Below are 13,492 nucleotides of genomic sequence, written 5' to 3' on the forward strand. Positions count from 1 at the left end.
TGAGTGAGTATGGTTTTACGCCGCTTTTAGCAATATTCCAGCAATATCGCGGCGGGGGACACCAGAAATGGGCTTCACACATTGTACCCATGTCGGGAATCGAAACTGGGTTTTTGGCGTGACGAGCGAACGCTTTAACCACTAGGCTACCCGACCGCCCCAGAGAATAAGAGAGTGAGAGAGAGAGAGTGATAGAGAAAGAGAGAGTGAGAGTGAGATAGAGAGTGAATGAGAGAGAGTGATAGAGAAAGACAGTTAGAGAGAGATAAAGTGTGAGAGTGAGAGTGAGAGTGAGAGAATGAGAGAGTGAGAGAAAGAGAGAGTGAGAGAGATAGAGAGTGTGAAAGAGTGAGAGTGAGTGAAAGTAAGAGTGTGAGAGAGAGAATGAAAGAGAGAGAGAGTGAGAGAGTGAGAGTGAGATAGAGTATGAGAGGGAGAATGAGAGAGAGTGATAGAGAAAGAGAGAGATAGTGTGCGAGAGAATAAGAGAGTTAGAGAGAGTGATAGAGAAAGAGAGAGTGAGATAGAGAGTGATAGAGAAAGACAGTTAGAGAGAGATAAAGTGTGAGAGTGAGAGTGAGAGAGAGTGAGAGAATGAGAGAGAGAGAGTGATAGAGAAAGAGAGAGTGAGAGAGAGAAAGAATGAGAGAGAGTGATAGAGAAAGACAGTTAGAGAGAGATAAAGTGTGAGAGTGAGAGTGAGAGAGAATGAGAGAGTAAGAGAGAGAGAAAGAGAGAGTGAGAGAGATAGAGTGTGAAAGAGAGTGAGAGTGAGTGAGAGTATGAGAGAGTGAGAGTGTGAGAGAGAGAATGAAAGAGAGTGAGAGAGAAAGAGAGTGAGAGAGAGAGTGAGAGAATGAGAGAGAGAGAGAGTATGAGAGTGAGAATGAGAGAGAGTGATAGAGAAAGAGAGAGTGAGATAGAGAGTGTGAGAGAGAAAGAGAGTGAGAGAGAGTGAGAGAATGAGAGTGAGAGGGAGAATGAGAGAGTGATAGAGAAAGAGAGAGTGAAATAGAGAGTGATAGAGAAAGACAGTTAGAGAGAGATAAAGTGTGAGAGTGAGAGAATGAGAGAGTGAGCGAGAAAGAGAGAGTGAGAGTGAGATAGAGAGTGAGAGAGAGAAAGAATGAGAGAGAGTGATAGAGAAAGACAGTTATAGAGAGAGATAAAGTGTGAGAGTGAGAGAGAGTGAAAGAATGAGAATGAGAGAGAAAGAGAGAGTGAGAGAGATAGAGAGTGTGAAAGAGCGTGAGAGTGAGTGAGAGAGTATGAGAGAGTGAGAGTGTGAGAGAGAGAATGAAAGAGTGAGAGAGAATGAGAGTGAGATAGAGTATGAGAGAGAGTGATAGAGAAAGAGAGAGTGAGATAGAGAAAGAGAGAGTCAGAGAGATAGAGAGTGAGAGTGAGATAAGAGAGAATGAGAGAGAGAGTGAGAGAGATAGAGACTGAGAGAGAGAGAGAGTGAGAGAGTGATAGAGTATGACAGAGTGAGAGTGTGAGTGAGAGAGAATGAAAGAGAGAGAGAGAAAGAGAAAGAGTGAGAGAGAGAGTGAGAGAGTGGGAGAATGAGAGTGAGATAGAGAGTGTGAGGGAGAATGAGAGAGAGTGATAGAGAAAGACAGAGTTAGAGAGAGATAAAGTGTGAGAGTGAGAGAGAGAGATAGAGTATGAGCGAGTGAGAGTGTGAGAGAGAATGAAAGAGAGTGAGAGAGAAAGAGTGAGAGAATGAGAGTGAGATAGAGAGTGTGAGAGGGAGAATGAGAGAGAGTGATAGAGAGAGAGTGAGAGAGAAAGAGTGAGAGAGTGAGAGAATGAGAGTGAGATAGAGAGTGAGAGGGAGAATGAGAGAGTGCTAGAGGACAGAGTAAGAGAGAGATAAAGTGTGACAGTGAGAGAGAAAGAGAAAGAGAGAGTGAGAGAGTATGAGAGAGTGAGTGTGAGAGAGAGAATGAAAGAGAGAGAGAGAAAGAAAGAGAATGAGAGTGAGTGAGTGAGTGAGAGAATGAGAGTGAGATAGAGTGTGAGAGGGAGAATGAGAGAGTGATAGAGAAAGAGAGAGTGAGATAGAGTGTGAGAGAGAAAGAGAGAGTGAGAGAGAAAGGGAAAGAGTGAGAGAGAGAGAGAGAGAGTGAGAGAATGAGAGTGAGATAGAGTGTGAGAGGGAGAATGAGAGAGAGTGAGAGAGAAAGAGAGTGAGATAGAGAGTGAGCGAGAAAGAGAGAGCGAGATAGAGTGTGAGAGAGAGTGAGAGTTAGATAGAGAGAATGAGAGAGGAAGAGAGTCTGAGAGATAGAGAGTGTGAGAGAGAGTGATAGAGAGAGTATGACAGAGTGAGAGTGAGTGAGAGAGTGATAGAGAGAGTATGACAGTGAGAGAGAGGGAATGAAAGAGAGTGAGAGAAAGAGTGAGAGAGAGTGTGAGAATGAGAGTGAGATAGAGAGTGTGAGAGGGAGAATGAGAGAGTGATAGAGAAAGACAGAGTTAGAGAGAGATAAAGTGTGAGAGTGTGAGAGAGTGAGAGTGAGAGAATGAGAGAGAGAGCGAATGAGAGAGAGTGAGAGAGATAGAGAGTGAGAGAGTGAGAGTGAGTGATAGAGAGAGAGTATGACTACTATTACCATGACAAATCATGAAACTCAATCAGGCTTTCATCACATGGCATACCTTGGCACTGTTTAGGTTATCCGCCACACGTTTGAGGAGTGGAGAGTAGTCTCCCCTGGTAACCTTGAAGGTGATTGGTCCGGCAACATCTGCTGGTGTAAACTGATGTTCTCCAAGCCCATTTTCAGTTTTCACACCCGGAATATCTCCACTGGCTGGTGAGAAAGATGTCGGACAGATAATAACCCCATTTGATAAAGTTATTTCTGATTAATATGCAAGTATTGCTAAATAAAAGCCTCTGACAATCATTTTGGCTGACTTCCATTCGCTTAGCCCATTTTTTCAAAGAACCACAAAGAGGCAACTACTTTTTCCATAATCAACACCAACCAAATGGTCTTTCAGCCTCAGTTATAACATATGACTTACAATATCAATATCAGATTGTTTTCACATCATACCCGTTTGTTTGACTTCCATAGCAATGTGCATGCACGTCTGTGCATGGTTGCTTGTATTGTCGAGACATGCTGACTTTATAGTCCTAGCCTACTGAGGCACCGTCACACAATTTAACATGGATACCCTGCTCAGACTTAGTGTACTGACTCTATAATAACCACAGTGCTCCCGCTGTCTTCTGAAACTGCCAGTCCCAGTGGACTGTCAACTATAAAAATTACCAGTCCCACCCAACAATTGTCAGTCCCAACTTTGAACAAATAATACTGGTATGAAAATCACCTGGTTTTAATTTTTTCAACATCAATTACAATGCAGTGTACTTTTAAGGCTCACCATTTCAGTGACGTCATGTCTAAAGTAACTTAGTTAGATCTACACATCATCCATGTAAAGTTCAATCGCAATTTTCTCCCTTTTTTCACTTGATTCAAGACTAAGTCACTACAACCTACACTTAACCTCGAAGCAATGCGATATATTATTTCCTTGCACTAAAAATAGCTTATAATGCTGACTTCCTTCGAAAAATACACTTTTTTGACTATCAACGATGTTTTGTTCAACAAAGATTTACAGATGCCTTATTTGCCGGTCCAAAGGAACTGGCACTCACAAGAATTACCAGTCCAAGCCTAATATTACCGGTAAAAAACTGGTAACTACCGGTTAACGGGAACACAGGACCAGTCCTTGTTTTAGCCCTTTAATGCCGGCCAACTTTCAATGTCTTTGGTTTTATCCAGACAGGAACCTGAACTGGCCTTCAGCTCTCAGGGCAAATGCTCTGTCCACTACACCACGGAGGTGGTCACATTTCATACAGAAGTATTCAAATCAAATAATAAAATAATCACTTCATCTAAACTAGTAAAAACATATGTCTCCCCCCACTCCCCTAACCCCCATTCATTCGTTTACTTCACGTTAAACCCCATCTCTTCATTCCCACCCTCCATTACTAAATAACAGAGACAAAAATAGAACTCCTATAAATTTCAAACAACTAATGGGCACCACTTCGGCGTCTAATCAACACCACTAATCCCTCAATCATTTACCCACCTGACAGTGTAGTCATCTAAGTAGCACAGTTTTCTTGTTACTGAAGTATTTGTAGAAAATCCGCTTAAAGTACTAATAGAGATTGGACACAAATATATTAATATCCCCAACATATCAGAAATGATGTAGCAATGTTATATGGCACAAAGGAAAGTCTCTGTGATGTAATTGCCCGTGTATCGGACTCTGCAGGTCTTCTACACAATGACATATGTGATGTCATGGAAACTGTAATAGCAAAAGGCACCACTTCAGTGCTGGGTTAATGTGTATACAAAGTTTCGCGAAAAAATATTAAATGGTTTCTGAGTTATGGTCAGGAAACAAAGCTTACCCCCATTCAGAGCCTATGTTCAACTTATCTCCATGGAAACGAGAAAAAATAAAAATGTCAAAAATCTCTTAATAGCAAAAGGCACCACTTCAGTGCTGGGTTAATGTGTATACAAAGTTTCGCGAAAAAATATTAAACGGTTTCCGAGTTATGGTCCGGAAACCAAGTTTACCCCCATTCAGAGTCTATGTTCAAGTTATCTCCATGGAAACGAGAAAAAATAAAAATGTCAAAAATCTCTAAATAGCAAAAGGCACCACTTCAGCGCTGGGTTAATGTGTATACAAAGTTTCGCGAAAAAATATTAAACGGTTTCTGAGTTATGGTCAGGAAACAAAGCTTACCCCCATTCAGAGTCTATGTTCAACTTATCTCCATGGAAACGAGAAAAAATAAAAATGTCAAAAATCTCTAAATAGCAAAAGGCACCACTTCAGTGCTGGGTTAATGTGTATACAAAGTTTCGCGAAAAAATATTAAACGGTTTCCGAGTTATGGTCCGGAAACCAAGTTTACCCCCATTCAGAGTCTATGTTCAACTTATCTCCATGGAAACGAGAAAAAATAAAAATGTCAAAAATCTCTAAATAGCAAAAGGCACCACTTCAGCGCTGGGTTAATGTGTATACAAAGTTTCGCGAAAAAATATTAAACGGTTTCTGAGTTATGGTCAGGAAACAAAGCTTACCCCCATTCAGAGTCTATGTTCAACTTATCTCCATGGAAACGAGAAAAAATAAAAATGTCAAAAATCTCTAAATAGCAAAAGGCACCACTTCAGTGCTGGGTTAATGTGTATACAAAGTTTCGCGAAAAAATATTAAACGGTTTCCGAGTTATGGTCCGGGAACCAAGCTTACCCCCATTCAGAGTCTATGTTCAACTTATCTCCATGGAAACGAGAAAAAATAAAAATGTCAAAAATCTCTAAATAGCAAAAGGCACCACTTCAGTGCTGGGTTAATGTGTATACAAAGTTTCGCGAAAAAATATTAAACGGTTTCCGAGTTATGGTCAGGAAACAAAGCTTACCCCCATTCAGAGTCTATGTTCAACTTATCTCCATGGAAACGAGAAAAAATAAAAATGTCAAAAATCTCTAAATAGCAAAAGGCACCACTTCAGTGCTGGGTTAATGTGTATACAAAGTTTCGCGAAAAAATATTAAACGGTTTCCGAGTTATGGTCAGGAAACAAAGCTTACCCCCATTCAGAGTCTATGTTCAACTTATCTCCATGGAAACGAGAAAAAATAAAAATGTCAAAAATCTCTAAATAGCAAAAGGCACCACTTCAGTGCTGGGTTAATGTGTATACAAAGTTTCGCGAAAAAATATTAAACGGTTTCTGAGTTATGGTCCGGAAACGGTGGGAACGCTGACGCCGACGCCGACACCGACGGGAACCGTGCCAAAAACAATATGTCTCCCTCCATTCTGGGGGAGACATAAATATGGCTATTAATGGATAGTGCTTACCTGCAGTCTCGACAGAGGCCAGCCTGATCTCATAGACAGGGAGACTGGTACTCTTGTCTTCTGTCTTGAACAGGCGAGTATTGTATGGACTCAAGTCCTGGGGAAAACAACAGGAATTAATACAGACAAAAAATATCTAATCTAATTAACCCAGCAGCCATACGGGGAAACAAACAATGATCTGGCGATACTTGATACAATCAGTTGCACAACAAGGGATTTATCTAGACCTGCTCAGGGCCGATATTAGGCCCTAGGTCTGCAGCAAATGTAGGTCAATATTCCCAATATTGAATTACAAATTTCCTTATCCATATTATACAGTAGTCTACCATGACTTTGAAGAATGCTTGATTTTGATTGGTTCAAAAGAGGTATCCTTTTTTAATTAAGCCTTTGTACACAATCTACATCTGTAAATACCAATTTCCGGATAAACCTTCGCATTTCAACTTGTGATTCAACCCGTAACAAAACCTCACTGAACAGAATTGCCATATAGAAAAATTTTTGTGTAGTTGTCTACTGGAAAATTAAATTATTTCATTACAAATGTAAGACCTTGAAACATACATTCTCCCTACCTAACACACAGGGACGGTTCACCACCCCTTGTATTTGTGACTTATAAAGATGTTTTGTGTTTGCAAAATTTCAAAACATATCAAGTGTTATGTTCACTGCAGTGAAATATCAAGTGTTATGTTCACTGCAGTGAAATATCAAGTGTTATGTTCACTGCAGTGAAATATCAAGTGTTATGCTTACTGCAGTGAAATATCAAGTGTTATGCTTACTGCAGTGAAATATCAAGTGTTATGCTTACTGCAGTGAAATATCAAGTGTTATGCTTACTGCAGTGAAATATCAAGTGTTATGTTTACTGCAGTGAAATATCAAGTGTTATGTTTACTGCAGTGAAATATCAAGTGTTATGTTTACTGCAGTGAAATATCAAGTGTTATGTTTACTGTGGTGAAATATCAAGTGTTATGTTTACTGCAGTGAAATATCAAGTGTAATGTTCACTGGGGTGAAATATCAAGTGTTATGTTTACTGCAGTGAAATATCAAGTGTTATGTTCACTGCAGTGAAATATCAAGTGTTATGTTTACTGCAGTGAAATATCAAGTGTTATGTTTACTGCAGTGAAATATCAAGTGTTATGTTTACTGCAGTGAAATATCAAGTGTTATGTTCACTGCAGTGAAATATCAAGTGTTATGTTCACTGTGGTGAAATATCAAGTGTTATGTTCACTGCAGTGAAATATCAAGTGTTATGTTCACTGCAGTGAAATATCAAGTGTTATGTTCACTGCAGTGAAATATCAAGTGTTGTGACTACTGCAGTGAAATATCAAGTGTTATGCTTACTGCAGTGAAATATCAAGTGTTATGCTTACTGCAGTGAAATATCAAGTGTTATGCTTACTGTAGTGAAATATCAAGTGTTATGCTTACTGCAGTGAAATATCAAGTGTTATGTTTACTGCAGTGAAATATCAAGTGTTATGTTTACTGCAGTGAAATATCAAGTGTTATGTTTACTGCAGTGAAATATCAAGTGTTATGTTTACTGTGGTGAAATATCAAGTGTTATGTTTACTGCAGTGAAATATCAAGTGTTATGTTCACTGTGGTGAAATATCAAGTGTTATGTTTACTGCAGTGAAATATCAAGTGTTATGTTCACTGCAGTGAAATATCAAGTGTTATGTTTACTGCAGTGAAATATCAAGTGTTATGTTTACTGCAGTGAAATATCAAGTGTTATGTTTACTGCAGTGAAATATCAAGTGTTATGTTCACTGTGGTGAAATATCAAGTGTTATGTTTACTGCAGTGAAATATCAAGTGTTATGTTCACTGTGGTGAAATATCAAGTGTTATGTTCACTGCAGTGAAATATCAAGTGTTATGTTCACTGTGGTGAAATATCAAGTGTTATGTTCAATGCAGTGAAATATCAAGTGTTATGTTCACTGTGGTGAAATATCAAGTGTTATGTTCACTGCAGTGAAATATCAAGTGTTATGTTCACTGCAGTGAAATATCAAGTGTTATGTTCACTGTGGTGAAATATCAAGTGTTATGTTCACTGCAGTGAAATATCAAGTGTTATGTTCACTGTGGTGAAATATCAAGTGTTATGTTCACTGCAGTGAAATATCAAGTGTTATGTTCACTGTGGTGAAATATCAAGTGTTATGTTCACTGTGGTGAAATATCAAGTGTTATGTTCACTGCAGTGAAATATCAAGTGTTATGTTCACTGTGGTGAAATATCAAGTGTTATGTTCACTGCAGTGAAATATCAAGTGTTATGTTCACTGTGGTGAAATATCAAGTGTTATGTTCACTGCAGTGAAATATCAAGTGTTATGTTCACTGCAGTGAAATATCAAGTGTTATGTTCACTGCAGTGAAATATCAAGTGTTATGTTCACAGCAATGAAAATATCACTTTCCTCAACATCAGAAAACTCAGTCTTTCACACTGGAGTATGTAATGAATTATCCTGGTGTTATTAGTGATATCATAAAGGGATATATGACTGAGTTAGCAGACAAACAAATCAGGAGTTGAAATTATTTGACTCAGGCTTAGTAGGACTACCAATCAACACCAGCCAAGTCCCCCTTTAATGATGCTAAGAGTCGTGTTAAATGTATCTAGACAAGAACAATCACTGGACAGGTGATCTCTATGACATTATACTTACCATTTTATTCATAAATTCTTGAGCAATTTCACCATCTCGTTTGTCACAGTTCTGTGAGAAGTAGGTTGTTGTTCCCTGAGGGTGGAATATGACATTAGGAGATTTGACCATGACAGAGAGATTTGTCCATGACATTAGGAGATTTGTACATGACATTAAGGGATTTGTCCATGACATTAGGAGATTTGTTCATGACATTAGGAGATTTGTTCATGACATTAGGGGATTTGTACATGGCATGAGGAATCTCCAACATCAGGATCACAGCTGTGATTACACAACAATCATTCTCAAGAGGGGTACACATGCTACGTGATCTAGAATACCTGTTGTCAGACTTACATTTTTGTGGAAGCCTCAGTGGCTGAGAAGTTTACTGTGTGCTGTCGATTAGGTGCCTCACTCTGTGAGTGTGGGTTCAAATCCCGGATGGGACTCCACCCAAAAACGTGCTAGAATTTGTAATTTACAAAGAAAGTGCTAACCCAAATATAACACTTGTTACATATGACCACATTCTTAAAATTGTGTATTCAGACTCGCGATTTTTCACTTCTTGATAAAAGTATCGATCACAATTGCATCCTGAGAAAAAGTATCGATTCTAACCTTAAATGTATTCTTTAATAAATGTTACACCAAACACTAATTACTAGTGAGTGAGTGAGTGAGGTTTTATGCCGCTTTTAGCAATATGTCATGGCTGGGGACACCACAAATGGGCTTCACACATTGTACCCATGTCGGGAATCGAACCCGCGTCTTGGGCGTGACGAGCGAACGCTTTAACCACTAGGCTACCCAACCACCCCCTAATTAATAGTGAAAATAAGTAGTGAAAATGTAAATATTTTCATCCATTGCGCCGTACTTGACAATGCCAATAGTAAATTGTAAGTGTGCCAGGTATTTGGCCAACCTGTCTATGAAAAAAGGTGGCTTACGCATCACTGATAAGAGCATGTGCAAGTATCGTGATATGTATTGGATCGTGAACAAGGTATCGTGATAAGTATCGGATCGCACAGTTGGTGTATCGTCCCAGCCTTAATAATTACTCAATTCTTGAAACATTATATCACTCTATTCAACACCAGTAAATGCCACTGCAGTTATAGTTTGGTTGTTATGGTTACTCGACATGCTTAAAGGAGTTTGTGACAAATAAACACAAAACTAAAAATAAGTGTGTGTGTGTGTGTGTAATAAGGGTAACCACTGTCATGTTAGCTCTGGTACTTTTGGCGTCAAATTGTTAAAATTATGTATGTTTCTCTTTACCTTTCTGGCTATACTATGAGTGAGTGAGTGAGTGAGTGAGTGAGTGAGTGAGTGAGTGAGTGAGTGAGTGAGTGAGTGAGTGAGTGAGTGAGTGAGTGAGTGAGTGAGTGAGTGAGTGAGTGAGTGAGTGAGTGAGTGAGTGAGTGAGTGAGTGAGTGAGTGAGTGAGTGAGTGAGTGAGTGAGTGAGTGAGTGAGTGAGTGAGTGAGTGAGTGAGTGAGTGAGTGAGTGAGTGAGTGAGTGAGTGAGTGAGTGAGTGAGTGAGTGAGTGAGTGAGTGAGTGAGTGAGTGAGTGAGTGAGTGAGTGAGTGAGTGAGTGAGTGAGTGAGTGAGTGAGTGAGTGAGTGAGTGAGTGAGTGAGTGAGTGAGTGAGTGAGTGAGTGAGTGAGTGAGTGAGTGAGTGAGTGAGTGAGTGAGTGAGTGAGTGAGTGAGTGAGTGAGTGAGTGAGTGAGTGAGTGAGTGAGTGAGTGAGTGAGTGAGTGACTGAGTGACTGAGTGACTGAGAGTGAAAGAATATGGTCTTACGCCACTTTTAGCAATATTCTAGCAATTTTCCAGCAATATCAAGGCGTGGGACACCAGAAATGGTCTTCACACATGGTACCCATGTTGGGAATCGAATCCGTCTTCAGTGTGATGAGCAAACGCTTTAACCACTAGGCTACACGACCACCACCTAAACTATGAAGTGACCTTTAATTTCAACTACCAACCTTTCGTTAAAAATGCATCAGCAAAAAGACAAAATGTATTTGTGAACAGTGCACACAAAAAATTCAGAGAAAGATTCCATGTAGATGTGGATGTGCATTACAGATGCTGACACAGATTTCCAGTATTCTTATCCCCATGGGTTAAACCATACTGCCCGTTAGCATGGTGTGTCAGCTTGAAATAAATCATGAGTCAACACATGGAATGATATACCCTGACACTTGTTTTCCTGTTTCACTACTTCAGATGTAGTATAATTAAATTTATTGTTTGTCTGTTTGTTTGATTTTTGTTTAAGGCGTACTCAGCAATATCCCAGCTACATCATGTATATGAGAGCAGTCTGTAAACAATCGAGTTTGGACCAGACAATCCAGTGATTGACATAATAAAATTAATTAAACGAACATTATGGCATTAAATGAACAATACTACTAAGAGGTCACATTTCTAAGTATCAAGGTAATATCTATATTTAATAACATTACACCTTCAAAGCTGAATCATATGCCTTAATTTACTAAAAGTTTCTCTATACCAATTATAATGACTGACTGAAAAACAAATGATGAAAATTAATTATATGGTTCTAATTTATATAAAGTCGTTTATCTTTTAAATGACATCCCACATTTTTAAATGAGCAATATTGTGTCTAGGGTTACAAAACCAATACCAACCATATGACCAGTCATTATCAGCCATCATGTTACATAGATGCCTTAGAACATGTATAGTCTCAATTTAATTTCTTTGATAGGCATTTAGAAGTTGGAGTACTTAGTAAGGATAAGAATTTATGGATGAACAACTTCTTTATTACAATAAGAGCGATGTTTCAGTGTAGGTTCTAACACTTGCTTGATAACGGTGTTAGAACCTACACCGAAACGTCGCTCTTATTGTAATAAAGAAGTTGTTCATCCAAAAATTCTTATCCTTACTCAATTTAATTTTCTAAAATTTGTTATAATCTTTAAATTTTAATACTGTTCAGGATAATATGATATTATGGAAAGCAAAAGGTATACGCACCTTCTCCCCCAGCCCAAGTTCCTTGTCCCTGGCTTCGAGGGAATACATGGGGCTCTGGACGGAGTTCCACAGGGACTGGATACCCCCGGGGTCGGCAGCAGCAGCAGCACTGTTCAGGATCAACTTCGCCATCTTCTCCTGCACACACAGAAACAACATCATGCACAGTTTAACTCTGCAGTCTGCATCAGCAGAAACATCCATATGGATAAACACATTGATTCTGGGCCTCGCAGAACAGTGACTACAAGGAGGAGCAACAACCCACCTTCATTGTGTCACAGTCAAGTCAAGAGCATAACCACAAATTCCTATACAGTATGCAGGAGCAATCGCAAATCAGATACTCCGATAGGAACACCTACACAGGAGGTCGCTTCAGGTGGGTGAACATTTCAATTAAGCCAAACAGTGTCAAGGCTCCAAAATTAAAATGAACATAATTGGGGAGTTCCGAATGCAAAATAATAAATGTCTTGCCATAACATTGCTGTGGATACGGTTGTAAATTCATACCTTCCCTTGTTTCTGAGTGGGACGACATCTCCACCTAAACTAGTGTACCAACTAGGGTATATTTGTGTTGCGGGTGAGTTTTCTTTGCTATGACTGAATTTTTTCCAGACACAAAATATTGAAATGTGAACTAATGCACATTATGTGTCCTGGGGGATGCAAATAACCTGATGTGATGCATGTTACATGTGACGATTTTTCTTTTCTGGTAAGAAATACAATCAAAGTTCAGAGCATCAATTGTGGACTTTCTGGGATGTATCTTGGATTCCAAACCAAGTGCCTTTGACGGGCAAATTTGGGGGAAAAATGTGATATTGTTCAAAAATGCTCTTTTTTTTATATAAATGTATTTTTTAGGGTAAAAATATAATTTATACTTGTCCTGACACATACTTATTTCTAATTGCTTGTCTCATCTCATTCTGAAAAGGTTGTGGAAACTCCTTTTTCTGCATTCTCAAGAACATTCCCAAGAGTGTTCCCAAGAATGCAGAAATACATTTCAGCCGAACGCACCCCCAGATGGGCTGATGCGTTGTCGCCATTGTCGATTCTAGTGCGGCTAAAGTCTATTGCATCTGTTTTTTACATTCTGGCAGACTTAGCTAAAGCCAGTAAAACAAAAGTTTCTGCATCAGCGAAACCGTTATTCTTCAAGAGGTTCATAAGCATTAGAATGCTTGAGGATGTGTAAGTCCCATGCTGGAGCTTTGATTTCCTCTGCTTATCTTCTATACTGTAAGAACAGGGCAGAGTGATCAGTTCAGGAACTTTAGTCTGTTTGATACAGAACTTTAGTCTGTGTTATACATGGTGAGACCGGAGCTGACAACTGATAGACACATCGTCCTGGTAAAAGGCGCAACAAAGTCCTTTGTTGTGAAGGACGGTCACGATTGGGTTGGTCATCCATGTAAACAATGACGAGCCGTGGAAATGCCAAATGGCATGACAGCCCATTGATAGTGATGGTTGTTGAAAAGAAAACTGACGTACTTCCTGGGCTCTGGATGTGTTGGGATGTGTAGATATGCGCCTCGCAGATCTATGCTTGCCAGATAGTCGACTTGCCTTATCATCTGTCGCAATTGAGGTAGATGAAACATTCTGAATATTTTCCAGCTTTTGTAGGTAGTACCAGAGACCATATACCGATATATGGTCTCTGGTAGTACTTGTTGAAAGTCTTCATGAATATCGGAGAATAGAACCCCTGGGTGAGGACATCCTATTGACTAACCCCCACTGCTCCCATGGCAAGAAGTGAATTG

General features: G+C 39.4%; 1 protein-coding gene across 2 annotated transcripts in view; it reads right to left on the bottom strand.

Moving 5' to 3' along the window:
- Nucleotides 1-13,492, bottom strand: part of LOC124145393 (dipeptidyl peptidase 3-like) — a 38,705-nt gene that overhangs the window by 20,077 nt on the left and 5,136 nt on the right. For both annotated transcript variants that reach the window (XM_046515149.2, XM_046515140.2), the window contains exons 5-8: nt 11,703-11,840; nt 8,673-8,747; nt 5,947-6,043; nt 2,665-2,819 (exon numbers count right to left, since the gene is read on the bottom strand). In XM_046515149.2, the coding sequence (XP_046371105.2) occupies nt 2,665-2,819; nt 5,947-6,043; nt 8,673-8,747; nt 11,703-11,840 (465 nt within the window). The remainder of the gene's footprint in view (nt 1-2,664; nt 2,820-5,946; nt 6,044-8,672; nt 8,748-11,702; nt 11,841-13,492) is intronic.

Source organism: Haliotis rufescens, unplaced genomic scaffold, assembly GCF_023055435.1.
Source record: "Haliotis rufescens isolate VD_foot unplaced genomic scaffold, xgHalRufe1.0.p SCAF_3, whole genome shotgun sequence".
NCBI classification, from domain to species: domain Eukaryota; kingdom Metazoa; phylum Mollusca; class Gastropoda; order Lepetellida; family Haliotidae; genus Haliotis; species Haliotis rufescens.